Here is a 14,056-nt window from a genome sequence, read left to right on the forward strand (position 1 = left end):
ACAGTTCTTAAGCTTAAGTCACTTACGCCTTTAGGTCTTTGTTCTTAAGCTTAAGTCATTTACCAGCACTGTGACTGTTTTTCCAAGCAGGAAGATGGGATAAAGTAAGGCAAGAAGATGGGATAAAGTAAAGAAGGACAAGATGGAGTTTTCAAAGAAACATGTCTTGCAACAAGCCAGATTTGACAACAAGCATTCTTCTGGTTTTCCTCTAAATCTTGGAGCAGAGAACTCTAAGCTCCCGACTAGGGGAAGCTAAATAGACATTTTGATGATGAATTGGATATTCACAGAATTTAAAAGCACTTCCTATCAAAGCAAAATTTGCATCACACAAGATTAACGTGGGAAAGGAAGATTTCATTGAAGGCTGTTGTAGTAGATGATATAGTCTAGGACTCAGTCTGAACTAGAATTTGCTGAAAGAAAAGGTAGTATGGTTTTTAGGAGCTGGGGGCGGGTAGGGGGCAACATTTATGTTGGCTAAATGACATTACCCAAAAGAAAATTAACTTTCTCAGATAATCATGATGGGAGGTAGTTTTGCAGGTAGAGCTCTGCATCCACTGCAGTTAGGTTATTACCATCACAGAAACTGAGAAAGAGATGATGCCTTTCAAAAAGATGTCTTCCACTTCTTTGAGAAAGACATTTTTGTGTTGTGAAATCTTAAGAGGCCGTTAAAAAGATTTACATCTCAAAGCCAGAGAAAGAATTTCTGGTAGCAAGTTTTCTAAAGTAACTTAAAAAATAGGGAGGTCAGGTTTACATAATCAGGAATGAAGTCATCTAAATTTTTAGTCAAATCAGGGGATTATTAAGGACACCTTAACATCCCCCACAAAATATTAACAGATTACAAAGGGCAAAGTGTAGCTTTACAGTGAAATCTGGTAAGCACCACATTAACCATGTAAACAAAGTGAGTATCATCAATAATGGAACAAATAAAACTATGCACCATCTGAAAGGATGCAGTGAGAAGACCAAAGCTTCAGCACATCACCTCTGTGCTGTTCTTGCCAATGAGGCATAACTTGAATATAAAATGTTCTACAGAATATCTGCCTTGTAGTATTTAAAACTATCAGGTTATGAATGTCAAAGAAAGCTAAGAAACTCTTCTAGGTGTAAGGAAACTAAAGAACACAATAACTAAATGCAGATAATGACTCTGAGCTGAATGTTTTACTACAAAGAACATCATTTTGACAAATGGCAAATCTTGAAAAGAGTTAGAGATGGTGGTCCTGAGTCAGGGTTAATTGTTTGATTTTGATAATTTTATTGTGATTAAGTAGATTTTAAGTAAGAAGTATACACAATGATACATGAAATTTTACAAAGAAATTAATTTAGTAACTAATTCTCAAGAGGCCTGGGGGGGAAAGGTAAGTTCTTTTTTCTGTACCTATAATCTTACAAGTTTGTGATAGTTTCTAAATTTAAATAAAAATTATATAAAATCTAAAACAAACAACATATTTAACACTTTTTAATTCAGTTTTAAAGTGTACATCATAGAAATAAAAGTGCTACTATTTAATAAGATATTCAGAATGTTAGCTGCAGCATAGTTTGGTAGCAAAAACCTGGAAACAGAGTTAATGCTCATAAATAAGGGAGCAAAAAAATGTATAAAATGCATAAATCCACACTATAATGCAACTTAAAACTATATGAAATTTGCATAGGATATTGTTAAGATTTAAAAAGCAAAATGCAGAGAAGAAGACATAATTTCATCACATTTGTTGTAAAAGAAAAAGTGAATTAAATCATGAATGTGAATGCATGGGCTTACAGTGGATTACATTATCAGAAAGAAAATTGGAAAATATGTATTATTTATTTATTTTTAATTTATTTGTTAGAGTTGATTTACAATGTTCTATAAATTTCTGCTATACTACAAATATATATATTATATATATATATATATATATTCTTCTTCTCATGTTATCCTCTATCATATTCCACTGTAAGTGACTAGGTATAGTTTCGTGTGCTATACAGCAAGATATATTTTAAATTATTAACATGGGTTGCTCTGTGCCTAGGACTAAAGAAGATGATGGAAGGAAAAAAGAGATGTTGGCGTTTAATTGCAGTTTTCAATTCTTACTCCTGAAGATTAATGTTAGACAAAAATTTTGATCATTGATTATTCCACTGTCACTTTAAAAGTGTTAATATTGGCAGATCCATTTGAAAACACTGCTGCAGGTTTCAGAGTAAATTCTATTTTCTTTGATGGTAGCACAGCTATTTTCTTTAGCTGGTCCTTTTATGAGGAATCTGCAAAAGAGAGGATGAATACATTGTTAATTGTTTGCTAAAGACATCCATTTGTGTTTTCAGTTGATAATTCTCCTTTATTAAAAAGTAATTCAAATGTTCAATACATTTTCAAATATTTTGACTCACTAAACATTTCCATACCTCTGTAGCTTAGTATTACTGTGTGTGATTGGCAGAGAGTTGCCAAGGGTGCTGTTTGCAAATGACAGAGATAAAAATAAATGTGTGCCCATATTCTATCCTAGTATTCTTTCCATTGTTCCATGTCATCCATTAAACTAAAAACTCAGATTAAGTCACATGGACAGCTCATTTACACTTTCTTGAGTTTTGTATCTCATTGTACAATGTAATAAAAATATTTGCTCCATGATACGGTTATAGAGATTAAATGTAAAGAACTCAATATACCAACTGACCCGTGTAATCCCTAAATAAATTATATATATTTTTTGTATTACTTACCCATAAAACAACATGTGAAATACAATAATAAATAACTCTACAAAATACAGTCATGTTAGTGATTTATTGTCAGGAATTTATTTAAATTTAGAAAAAAGTTCAAGAAAGTATCATAGAAAAGAAACACATGATTATCAAAGCTTTCAGAATAATAGTGGACAAGTAAGTACTGAATTTTCATATTGGAGAATACACTGTTTTATTTGCATTCTATGTACATTTAAATTTTGTACTGAATGTTTCTGAACAACAACAACAAAAAATCTCTAAGCATGATCTAGAGTTAAAACCCAATCCTAAAGGTAACATTGAGTGGATCTGGCATGAAGAGAAAACCTAGTTAGCATCTTCATAATAGCTGATCAGGTAATGTTCAGTGATGTAACTATACCTTCAAACGACACACATCCATAATTTTATTTTCCATATCAAATAATGTCTTTAATTGACTTCCTTAGATTGATTAATTTAGAGTAGAGAGATGGAAAATAAGGAATATTTTATGGTTAATTAAAGTGAAGGGAAAATAATGCAATAGTACTCATTAGGTTGGTTATCATGTTGAATAAGTTTCTTATTGCTGCCATAACAAAGTATCACTAATGTAGTGGCTTAAAACAACACAAATTTATCTTACAGTTCTAGGTATCAGAACTCCAAAGCTGGTCTTAAAATATTATAATCAAGTGTCTGCGTAGCTGTCTTCTGCCGGCACTAGGGGAAAATTTATTCTTTGCCTTTTGCATGTTGCCTGTACTCTTTGGTTATCAGTTAGATAACTGGGACCTCTGTGTTTATCTTCATGTCTCCTCTGATCCTGCTCCTACTTCTTCCTTCTCTTTTTTTTTTTTTTTTTTTTTTTTTTTTTTTTTTTTGTCTTTTTGTCCTTTTAAGGCTGCACCCATGGCATATGAAGGTTCCCAGATTAGGGGTCTAATCAGAGCTGTAGCCACCAGCCTGCACCAGAGCCATCAGCAACACCAGATCCAAGCCACGTCTGCAACCTACACCACAGGTCAGGGCAACACTAGAGCCTTAACCCACTGAGTGAGGCCAGGGATCAAACTCGCAACCTCACGTTCCTAGTCGGATTTGTTAACCATGGAGCCACGATGGGAACTCCCAATAATTTTTTGTTGTTGTTGTTGTTTGGATAATTTTTTTTTGTCTTTTTGAATAATTTTTTTTTGTCTTTTTGAACTTCTTCCTTCTTATAAGGACTCTTGTGATTACATTTGGCCCATCCTAATAATCCATCATAATATTTCTATCTCAAGATTATTAATTTAATCACACTCTTAAAGTCTCTTTTGCATATAAAGTAACATATTCATAGGATTTGAGGATTAAGATATGGACATTTTGGGGCGACTATTATTCTGCCTACTAACATAGGGCTAAAATATGAGTTTACTGGTTTTACTATTCGTATTTCTAATTAAATATTTGATTATAAAATTAATATAAGCACACAAAAACACTCAAAAAATTTTTTAAAAATGTCAGTAATCTCATGCAATTGCTGAGAGAATTTTGGATTATTTTGTTCTGTCATATTTCTTATTTGTTTTTTAATATTATGATAACCATAAAATACAAAAATTGTAGTTTTTTAATTACTAAAGATGACTTTAAAAAGCACTGAAAACAGAAGATTACAGTGGTTCACAGTAGTTCAGTCCACCTTTTTCTTTTTTCTTTTTTTCTTTTTTTTAATGGCTCCACCTGTGGCATATGGAATTTCCTGGAGCTGCAGCTTCCAGGCTACACCATAGCCACAGCAATGCCAGATCCAAGCCATGGCTGCAAACTACACTGCAGCTCATGGCAACACCAGATCTTTTAACCCACTGAGCAAGGCTGGGGATCAAACCCACATCCTCATGGATACCAGTCAGGTTCTTAACCTGCTGGGCATCAGAGGGAATTACCACCTTTTCATATAAAGTGTAAACAGTAAACAATAGGAGTTCCCGTCGTGGCGCAGTGGTTAACGAATCTGACTAGGAACCATGAGGTTGCAGGTTCGATCCCTGGCCTTGCTCAGTGGGTTAAGGATCTGGCGTTGCCATGAGCTGTGGTGTAGGTTGCAGACACGGCTCAGATCCAGCGTTGCTGTGGCTCTGGCGGAGGCCAGTGGCTACAGCTCCGATTTGACCCCTAGCCTGGGGACCTCCATATGCCACAGGAGCAGTCCAAGAAATAGCAAAAAGACAAAAAAAAAAAAAAAAAAAAACCCAAAAAACAGTAAGTGCACAACCACTATTGTTTTCAAACCCGTTTGCTTTGAAAACCAAAACAAAATATCTCTCTTTACTCCAGTGAACATTAAATTAATTTCCATCCTTCCAAATTCTGTGGTACCAAGAATGATTTCAGAATTCATTTTGGTGGGTTTCTAGGTACTTTAAAGAGAGAAATTCTGTGATAGATAGTAAATCATATTGCCTTTTAGGAAAGACTCACATATTTGAATCCAATGGAGAACCATCCACCCAGGTCCATGTCCTCTTCTGGAAGGTAAAGTTAAGTCCAATCCACACATAGTTTGATTGTTTTACGGCTTTCTGTATAAAAGCCTAAAACATAGGTAATGAGTAACTAAATGAACAGAATATTATAATGTTTTAAACATATTAAATAAGATTTTAGAATTTTATTGGACAAGTAACACCTGTATGAGGATTCTTATACTAATTGATTCATACATTTTTTGCACATACATTATATACTATGTACATATGCATACACTACCTGTATATTGAATGCAAATGTTCAGACCAGAATTAGCATGACTCAAGTGAGGCACTGATTTTGAGTACAAAATTTAAAAGGGCACCAAAAACTCAGTAATCAAGATGAAAGATAATTTAAAAAAATATGTGAAGAAATTAGAGATAAGCTATTTTTGACTTCTAAGAGGTAAATGCCATGAACATGATACTAAACCCTTACCATTTCAAGTTGGTCCTGAATAATTAGTAGATGAGATTTTCTTCTCAAACAATATCCATGACTGTCACTCCAACTTTTCATTTCATTAGAGAACCAGTAACACTTCTCTTGATATTTGAGCCATTCTGATGGGCACATGCCTACAAAATTGACAGTGAGAATTCTTATACGTTGTATGAAAAAGAGTAGACCTGTGATAAAACTGCTCATAATAAAGTGTTCTGACTCAAAAGGTATCCAAATAAAAGCGATAAGTCATGGGAATTAAGAAATTAGTAAGGTGAAACAAAAGCTTGACATACATAAAGGAACGTTTTTCATACCATAATGTAATATGTGACTAAAATAATATGAAGCAACTAAGATATATATTGCATTAATGCTATTTGAGAAATTAGATAAAATATCCTATGTATCACTTGCTTAGAATTTATCCATATCGTTTTAGAATTTCTATCATTGTTTTATGTAAATCACTCTTTAATATCTCCCTTTTGATATTAAGTAATATTGAGATGATTGACACTTTTTTTAACCTCATTATAATTGTAAATTCATCAAGTCCTTTGATTTTCTTAATTAATTTTAAATTGAGGTATTCTCAAATTGAAAATATGTGAGACTTTTAGAATAATAATGAGGGAAATGCAATATAATATAAAAGTACAAGCACAGACCAATTTAACTGTTTAACTCACAGCTATTACAATCTCATTTTTCTGAGATAAAATTCATGCGACATAAAATTCACTGTGTTAACCATTTTAAAATACAAATGCTATGGATTTTTGTACATCTAAAAAGTGTGCAAACATGACTACTATTTAAATCTAAAAATATTTTATCACCTCAAAATAAAATCCTGTAAATACCAAACAGCCACTCCCCATTTCCGCAACCCTGAGACTGGCAGTCACTAATCTGCTTTCTATATCTATGGATTTGAATATGACAGACATTTCATATAAATGGGATTATACAGCTGCTTGTCTGACTTTTTAATTTAGCAAAATGTTTTCAAGTTTCATCCAATTGAAGTGTGTATCAGTACTCCATTACTTTTTGTGGCTGTATAATATTTTATTACATGGAGGTAGCACATTTCTCTTTATTCATTTATCACCTATTGGACATTTGGGCTGTCTTGGTTATTAAAATAGTACTGCTATAAAACAATCATGTATAAATTTTCGTGTGGACATACTTTTCCATTCTCTTGGGTATATACCTAAATCTTGAATCACCAGGTCACATGATAATTTTATGTTTAATTTTTTGAAGAACTGACAGATTGTTTCCCACAATGTTGTAGTGTTTTTACATACGTATTCACAATGTATGAGCGATTTCTCTGTAACTTCACCAACATTTTTTATTTTTGTTTGATTATAGCTATCCTAGTGAGTGCAAAGTGGTTTCCCACCGTGGTTTTGATTTCCCATTTCCTTAATAGCAAATCATGTCAAGCACCTTTTCAAGCACTTATTGGCCTTTTGTATAATTTCTATGGAGAAATGTCTATTCATGTTCTTTGCCATTTTTAATTGAGTTGTTTGTCATTTCTGGGCTTTTAAGAGTTGTTCATATATTCTGGATAGTGGACACCTTTTTAATATGTGATTGGCAAATTTTTTTTTTCCATTAGGTGTATCATCTTTTCAATTTCTTGAAATTTCCTTTAATGAACAAATGTCTTCACCTTTGATGATATCTATTTTAACTTCTTTTCTTTTGTCACCTGTGTTTTTTATATCATATTTGAAATCATTGCCTAATCTAAGGTTATAAAGATTTACACCTATTTTTCTTTGTAAAAATTTCAGTTAAGCTCTTATATTTAGGTCTTTGGTCCATTTTCTTTTTTTTTTTTTCCTTTTTTATCATTTATTTATATATTTTTTCCTACTGTACAGCATGGTGACCCAGTTACACTTACATGGTCTATTTTCAATTGATTTTTCAATATTGTATGAGTTAGGTGTCCAAATTCATTCTTCGCATGTGGACATCCAGTTTATATAGCCCCACCTGTTGAAAAGACTTCCCACTTTGAATGGTTTGGCACTCTTACGAAAGATCATTTGGCCATAGGGGCATGGGCTTAATTCTGGATTAATTATATTCCATTGATCTGTATATGTCTATCTTAAGTCCAGTACCACACATTTTTATTACTGTAGATTCGTACAAAGTTTTGACATTGGAAAATGCAAATTTTCCAAATTTGTTCTTCTAAAGATTGTTTTGCTCTTCAGGAGTCTTTGTAATTTCCTGTGAATTTTAAGATCATCTTGTCCTTTTCTGCAAAAAGGTCATTGGAATTTTGATTGGGATTTCTTTGAATCTGTAGATCACTTTGGTTAATATTCTCATAAAAAGAAATGAAGGGCTAATACATGGTATAACATGGGTGAATTTCAAAAACAGATGAGGTACATAGAGACAGAAAACAGTTTTCCTAGGAACTAGGAAGAGAGGAAATGAGGAGTAATTCCTTACTGGGTATGGGATTTCTTTTTTGGGTGATGAAAATATTTTGGAATAGATAGATAAGATAATTGCATGTTTGAATGTCTTAACATCATTGATTTTTTAAAATTTCAAATAATTAATTTTTTAATATCTCAACTTAAAAAGAGGAAAATTAACAGAAAATTAAAATCTTATACTTCAATTATACAATGTTTATGCTGACTTTAATGAAGGCTTAATGATGTTTATATATTCTATGCTTACCTAGCAAAGCTTTCCTATCTCTGAAAATGTTCCATTATGATACACAGCATAATGAGAAACTTGTTAGAGTGCAAAATGTATGGTAAAATATGTGATAAATTCATAATATTTCAATTGTATTAGGACTTGTAAAACAGACAGATAACTCAAAAAAGTGTCAAATAAATAAGTCATAATATATATGACATTTTGATATGGGGTAAGGGGGACTGCAAACTGATAAGAGAAAAATCCTTTGATAAACAATTATAAAATAAATTAATCTTGACCTTCCTTACATATAATACTATAAAATAAATTTTGAAGGCTCAAAGAGTTAAGTGTTTAAAGCTTAAGCTAAGAAAGAAAAGGTTGAAAGCAGAAAGAACAGTTTTCTAAAATCATAGTAGATAATTTGTTAGATATAATTACTTTTATTTTGTATTTCAAAAAAGATAAAGAAGAGACACAAACAGTTATTTACATACTGCCTTATAATCACAATTAACTTTCCATATTTACATGTCTCAACATGATTTTAAATTCCTAGAAGGAATCAGAAACATCAGTAACAGTGTTACATTCTGTGGTATAGCTCTCCTTCCACTGCAAAAAAAATTTAAATGTATCAATCCAGTTTTGAGTAAAAAGTAGATTTATCTCAAAGCTTTGTGAATTTAGTCTTCTGCATAACTGTTCAACAGGAGTTTTCAAACTGAGAAAGTCCAAAAGATTAAAAATGGTATAAGTCAAAGCCTTGAGAGATACCTTTATGGTCTGTAGTTCCTGAAACACAGTGGCTTGCATCCTTATGACTTATTTTTGCTCTTGTGTCACCATTCACTTCCCCATTTCCAATGTCATCATGCTGGGTGATATTTAAATTATCTCCATTTTGGCATTTTAGCAACACTTCCTGAGAAACTTGAAAATAGGATTATTTTAAGGTTGGAAAGTATCTTCTCTAGGGAACGTCTCAGAGACAAATTCTCTAGAATGTTTCTGATGACTGGAACTAGAAATAACTGAAGTGAGAACTGGAAGTTTTCTTTTTGAAATGTTTATGTTTATTTAATGAACTGTAAAGTATTATACAATTAATTCACTCATAGAAGATGTATTTGTTGAGAAGCTATTCTGTGCCAGGCATTCTCCTAAGAACTGGTAATGGAGTAATAAAAATAAAGCAAAGATTCTGTTCTAGGGAATATGCATGCTCTTTCCATGCTTTCTTCATCTCTTGCTGAAACCTATGATGTTTTATGTAGCCCCTTCTACCATAACTATTTATTTAAAAATCTGTTTCTTTCACTAAAATATGAGATTTCTCACCATGACTATTTCTTTTTAAAAATATGAAGGATTTGTAGTAATGTTTGGGGTCTAGTAGTTGCTCGGTAAATATTTCAATAGAAATGAATCCAACTCGTATCCATGAGAATGCAGGTTTAATCCCTGTCCTCGCTCAGTGGGTTAAGGATCTGGCATTGCTGTGAGCTGTGGTGTAGGTCACAGATGCAGCTCGGATCCTGCATTGCTGTGGCTGTGGTGTCAGTTGGCAGCTATAGCTCCAATTCTACCCCTAGCTTTGGAATTTCCACATGCTGTAAGTGCGACCCTAAAAAGCAAAAGGCAAAAAAAAAAAAAAAAAAAAAAAAAAGCTAAATAAAATCTTAGACAAAATGTATAATTTTTTAAAAAAATAATGGGATTATATCTATTTACAAACATGTAATAAATCCAAAAATATGGTTTTAAATACATTTTACACACACACACACACTTTTCTCCCAGTAAATTGTATGTCACTTGAGGATGACATACTTACTTGATTTGACTTTGTATTAAATATGATACCATGGGTATAATATACTGCTTTATACATAGTAGCTCCTCATTAAATCTTTGTTAGCATAAAGAAGAATGAATGAATGAATAGGAAAAGAGTCATAAGAAACAAGTTAAGGAGTTCCTGTCGTGGCACAGTGGTTAACGAACCCAACTAGGATCCATGAGGACACAGGTTCGATCCCTGGCCTCACTCAGTGGGTTAACGATCTGGTGTGGCTCGATCCTGTGTTGCTGTGGTTGTGGTGTAGGCTGGCAGCTGTAGCTCTGATCCGACCCCTAGCCTGGGAACTTCCATGTGCCACAGGTGCGGCACTAAAAAGGCGAAAAAAAAAAAAAAAAAAAGAGAGAGAGAGAGAGAAGAAACAAGTTAATTTTTTTGATATTTTAATTTAATTAAGATCATTTAACTTACCTAACAGAATCAGGGTGACCAAAGTCAAAACCAGAATAGCATTTACTGTTCCAGATATCCCCAATAAGATTTTATACCAGTGCAACATCACAGAACAATCTGAGAGATCAATCACATAAATTAGCTTAGAAAAGTGCGGTCCTATGAAGGGATAGCAATTGTAATAATAGGTGTACACAGTATGGGTTTTGACTATTAAAGGATATTAGATTATAAAAATACAACACTTAAGTAAATAAAAATGCATATTTATTTTATTTAATAATGATAATACTCTGGATGTCCAGAATAGTGGAAATAAAAAAACTACCTTTGAGGTTGCCAATCTCTGACAAGAAAGAAGCATAGTAAACCATACAGAACAGTATTTCAGAGAATTAGTACACAACTTTTCTCTCATTGTAATTGACAAGCATAGTAAAATAAGATTTATCAGATTCAATGAATGAATATATTGCATTTCACAGATTGCTTTGAATATTTTGATATATTAGTAATGATAATCAATAAATTCCAAGATTTTAATACATGTAATAGAATGCCATTATTTAAAAAATCAAACAAATGATTATCAGAAAACATTAGGATAAAGGATGTGGAAGCCTGTTCAAATTCAACTCAGACTCAATTATTTCTCCTAAGTATCATGGGATAACCTTCACTGCATGAATTTGAGGCACATTAAGATTCAGAATTATGGATAAAATAACATTTCCATTATCCTGTGTTTTATCTTGTAAAGAAGCAGTCTAATTTAATTTATTAGATTAAAATACAAGACTTTTACCATGGGAACATAAAAATATTTGAAACAAACAAAAACCAGTGACTATTAAGAGTGTTCACACAAAAATCTTAAATATATTAGTAGTAGGCAAAACATATCATGAACATGTTGGATTTATTCTAAGAGTACGAGAGTTATTCAATAGTCAGAAGTCAGTAATACCACACTGATAGAGCTAGGGGAAATATATCATCATCTCCCAGAGGTAAAAAACACACATGATAAAATCCAAAAACTTTATGCTAAAAAATAAAGCAGAAATTAATGTGTACTTGTTCAATAGAATTTTTTTTGTCCAATGAAGCTAATGTCACATTTAACAGAGAAACATGAAAAAAAGTAAAAAGAAAACTAGAAGTGAATTCAAAAGAAGTGTTCCCAACTAATATGAGAAACAAAGAAACAAACAAGAGAATATCACAAAAGTGGACTTGAACAAATGAGAAATCAGCCAGGTTTGGGTCAAAGGCTTAATGTCAGAGATAAAGGTTTAAATACCATAAAATTCCATCAGCTTGGTTTTGATTTTGTAGTTTACAGTGAAGGAGTCTGAAAAACTTATTATAAAATTATTTAGAAGAACAAACAAGTCAGAAGAGTCAAGTAAACATTGAAAAAGATGGATATATAAAATTGTCAATGACTCCAATGTAATGTGTCTTATTCCAAACCTTACTACTAACATTCCTTACTAAACACAGCAAAATATATTAGTAAAGAATGGTCATTAGCATATGCCACTTAAATAGCTAGGCATTGCAAATTTATTATTTGCAGCTGTCCGAGTTCCTTTTCTGTCCTAAAACATGTTTTGGTTTCCAAGTGACATCTACAAAGTGAATATGAGGAAGGTTTTCACAGAAGAGCCACTTGATGTAGTGGTCTTTCATGTTATCATCTCTATTTTCCAAGAACAATGTTTTCACTTGGTGAAAAACATAAATTTTTTGACAAGTTGAATTAAAAAAATGGTATTTTAAAATGTCCCCTCTTATAAATGGTAAGGAGGTGGATGACTGGTACCAAATATTCATTTTTAATTATTAATTTTAATTGGATTGTGTATTTTTCCTAAGTATATCCTTACTAATGTGAGACAAAATGTTACTTTAAGAGTAAATAATTTAGTCCTACACTGATACATGAGAGAGACAGAGAGACAAAAGAAAATTGGAGACAGAGAGAATGAAAGACCGCAAAAATTAAGCAGTCCAAGAACAGGAAAAAAAAAATAGAGGAAACTACTAACCACATTAATATTCATTTTAATATGAACTCATATTAAATCCATGCCCATATAAGTCCACGGCAATTGGAAAAAACCTTGAATTCCATACCTTGATGTTTAAGTTGGGATGTTCGGACAGAATTCCTTTTTTTGAACTGTACCTTCAACGTCATGTACCTTTCTTCATCTTGCATCTTCAAATGTGAGTGAATGTGTGTGTATATAAGGGTATGTTTGTGGTTTTTTTAATATGTAATAAGGAAAGAATAATAAGTCTGCTGCTAATCAGAGATGGTCCTCAAATGGTCCACTCAGGGCACATAGAAAAGTTCACAGTTTCATCTATTGGTGAAAACCTCAAAGGAAATGTTTCTTTTTTTCACGTTTGTTTCCCGTGACAAAGATAACACATAATTTCTCAACTTCCCACCACATATTGAACTTAATATCATATTTGGTTCTTTCAAAGATTTCTTCTGATAAACTTGTAAAGTCAGGGGATTGGAACTCAATCCCTTTTAGAGTTGTTATATCGTGATATATACCTAACTGCCTTTGGCATTAGCTTAAATATGTGAATTCTCAATGACACTCCTTAATATGTTGATATTTGATTTAATGTAGTAGCTTGCAATTACCTAACAGTTAAATTATTTAAGATCCCCAAAACAATATTGATTAAAAATTGTACTAATAATTTAATAGTATAATTTAAAGAAAAATGCTGGCAAATTTTTTGGCATGCTAAAGACTTATCCTGTGCAGAAAAAAATATTCAGGGAGAACTTTTGAAGTAAATCATATTTTCTAATAACCCTTTCTGGTATTTGAAGAGCTTGCCCAATATTCATGAGGAGGTAGGGCAGAAATTTGATTTTTTTTTTCCTCTTAGCATTAGTGAGGTCTAATTTACATACAATGAAATTCAGCCACTGTCAGTATATGATTGGATGATTTTAAACAAATACATAGATGTGTGCAACCATCACAAAATCCAGTTTAGGAAATTTCCTATCGTGCTAAAAAGTTCACTCAAGCCTAAACTAAAAAGAGTAATACAGTTCTGAAAATACTAATTTTCTTTTTTTCATATTAAAATTTTTTAAATTGAAGTATAGTTGATTTACAGTGTTGTATTAGTTTTAGTGTACAGCAAAGTGACTCAGTTACATAAATACATTCTTTGCTTAGTTTTATTTTTTCCATTATAGCTGCTTTACAGTGTTCTGTCAATTTTCTACTACACAGCAAGGTGACTCAGTCACACAGACATGTATACACTCTTTTTTCTCACATTATCATGCCCATCACAAGTGACCAGACATAGTTCCCAGAGCTATTA

General features: G+C 32.2%; 1 protein-coding gene across 1 annotated transcript; it reads right to left on the reverse strand.

Annotated features, from left to right (window-relative positions):
• KLRF1 (killer cell lectin like receptor F1) lies at positions 1,483 to 13,780 on the reverse strand. Its single transcript, XM_013988395.2, has 6 exons — positions 12,824 to 13,780; positions 10,700 to 10,798; positions 9,205 to 9,360; positions 5,722 to 5,861; positions 5,233 to 5,345; positions 1,483 to 2,298 (listed from the first exon to the last, which is right to left on the reverse strand). The coding sequence occupies exons 1-6, from the start codon at positions 12,906 to 12,908 to the stop codon at positions 2,190 to 2,192; spliced, it is 702 nt and encodes a 233-aa protein (XP_013843849.1). The 5' UTR covers positions 12,909 to 13,780; the 3' UTR covers positions 1,483 to 2,189.

The sequence above is a fragment of the Sus scrofa genome, chromosome 5 (assembly GCF_000003025.6).
Source record: "Sus scrofa isolate TJ Tabasco breed Duroc chromosome 5, Sscrofa11.1, whole genome shotgun sequence".
Lineage (NCBI taxonomy): Eukaryota > Metazoa > Chordata > Mammalia > Artiodactyla > Suidae > Sus > Sus scrofa.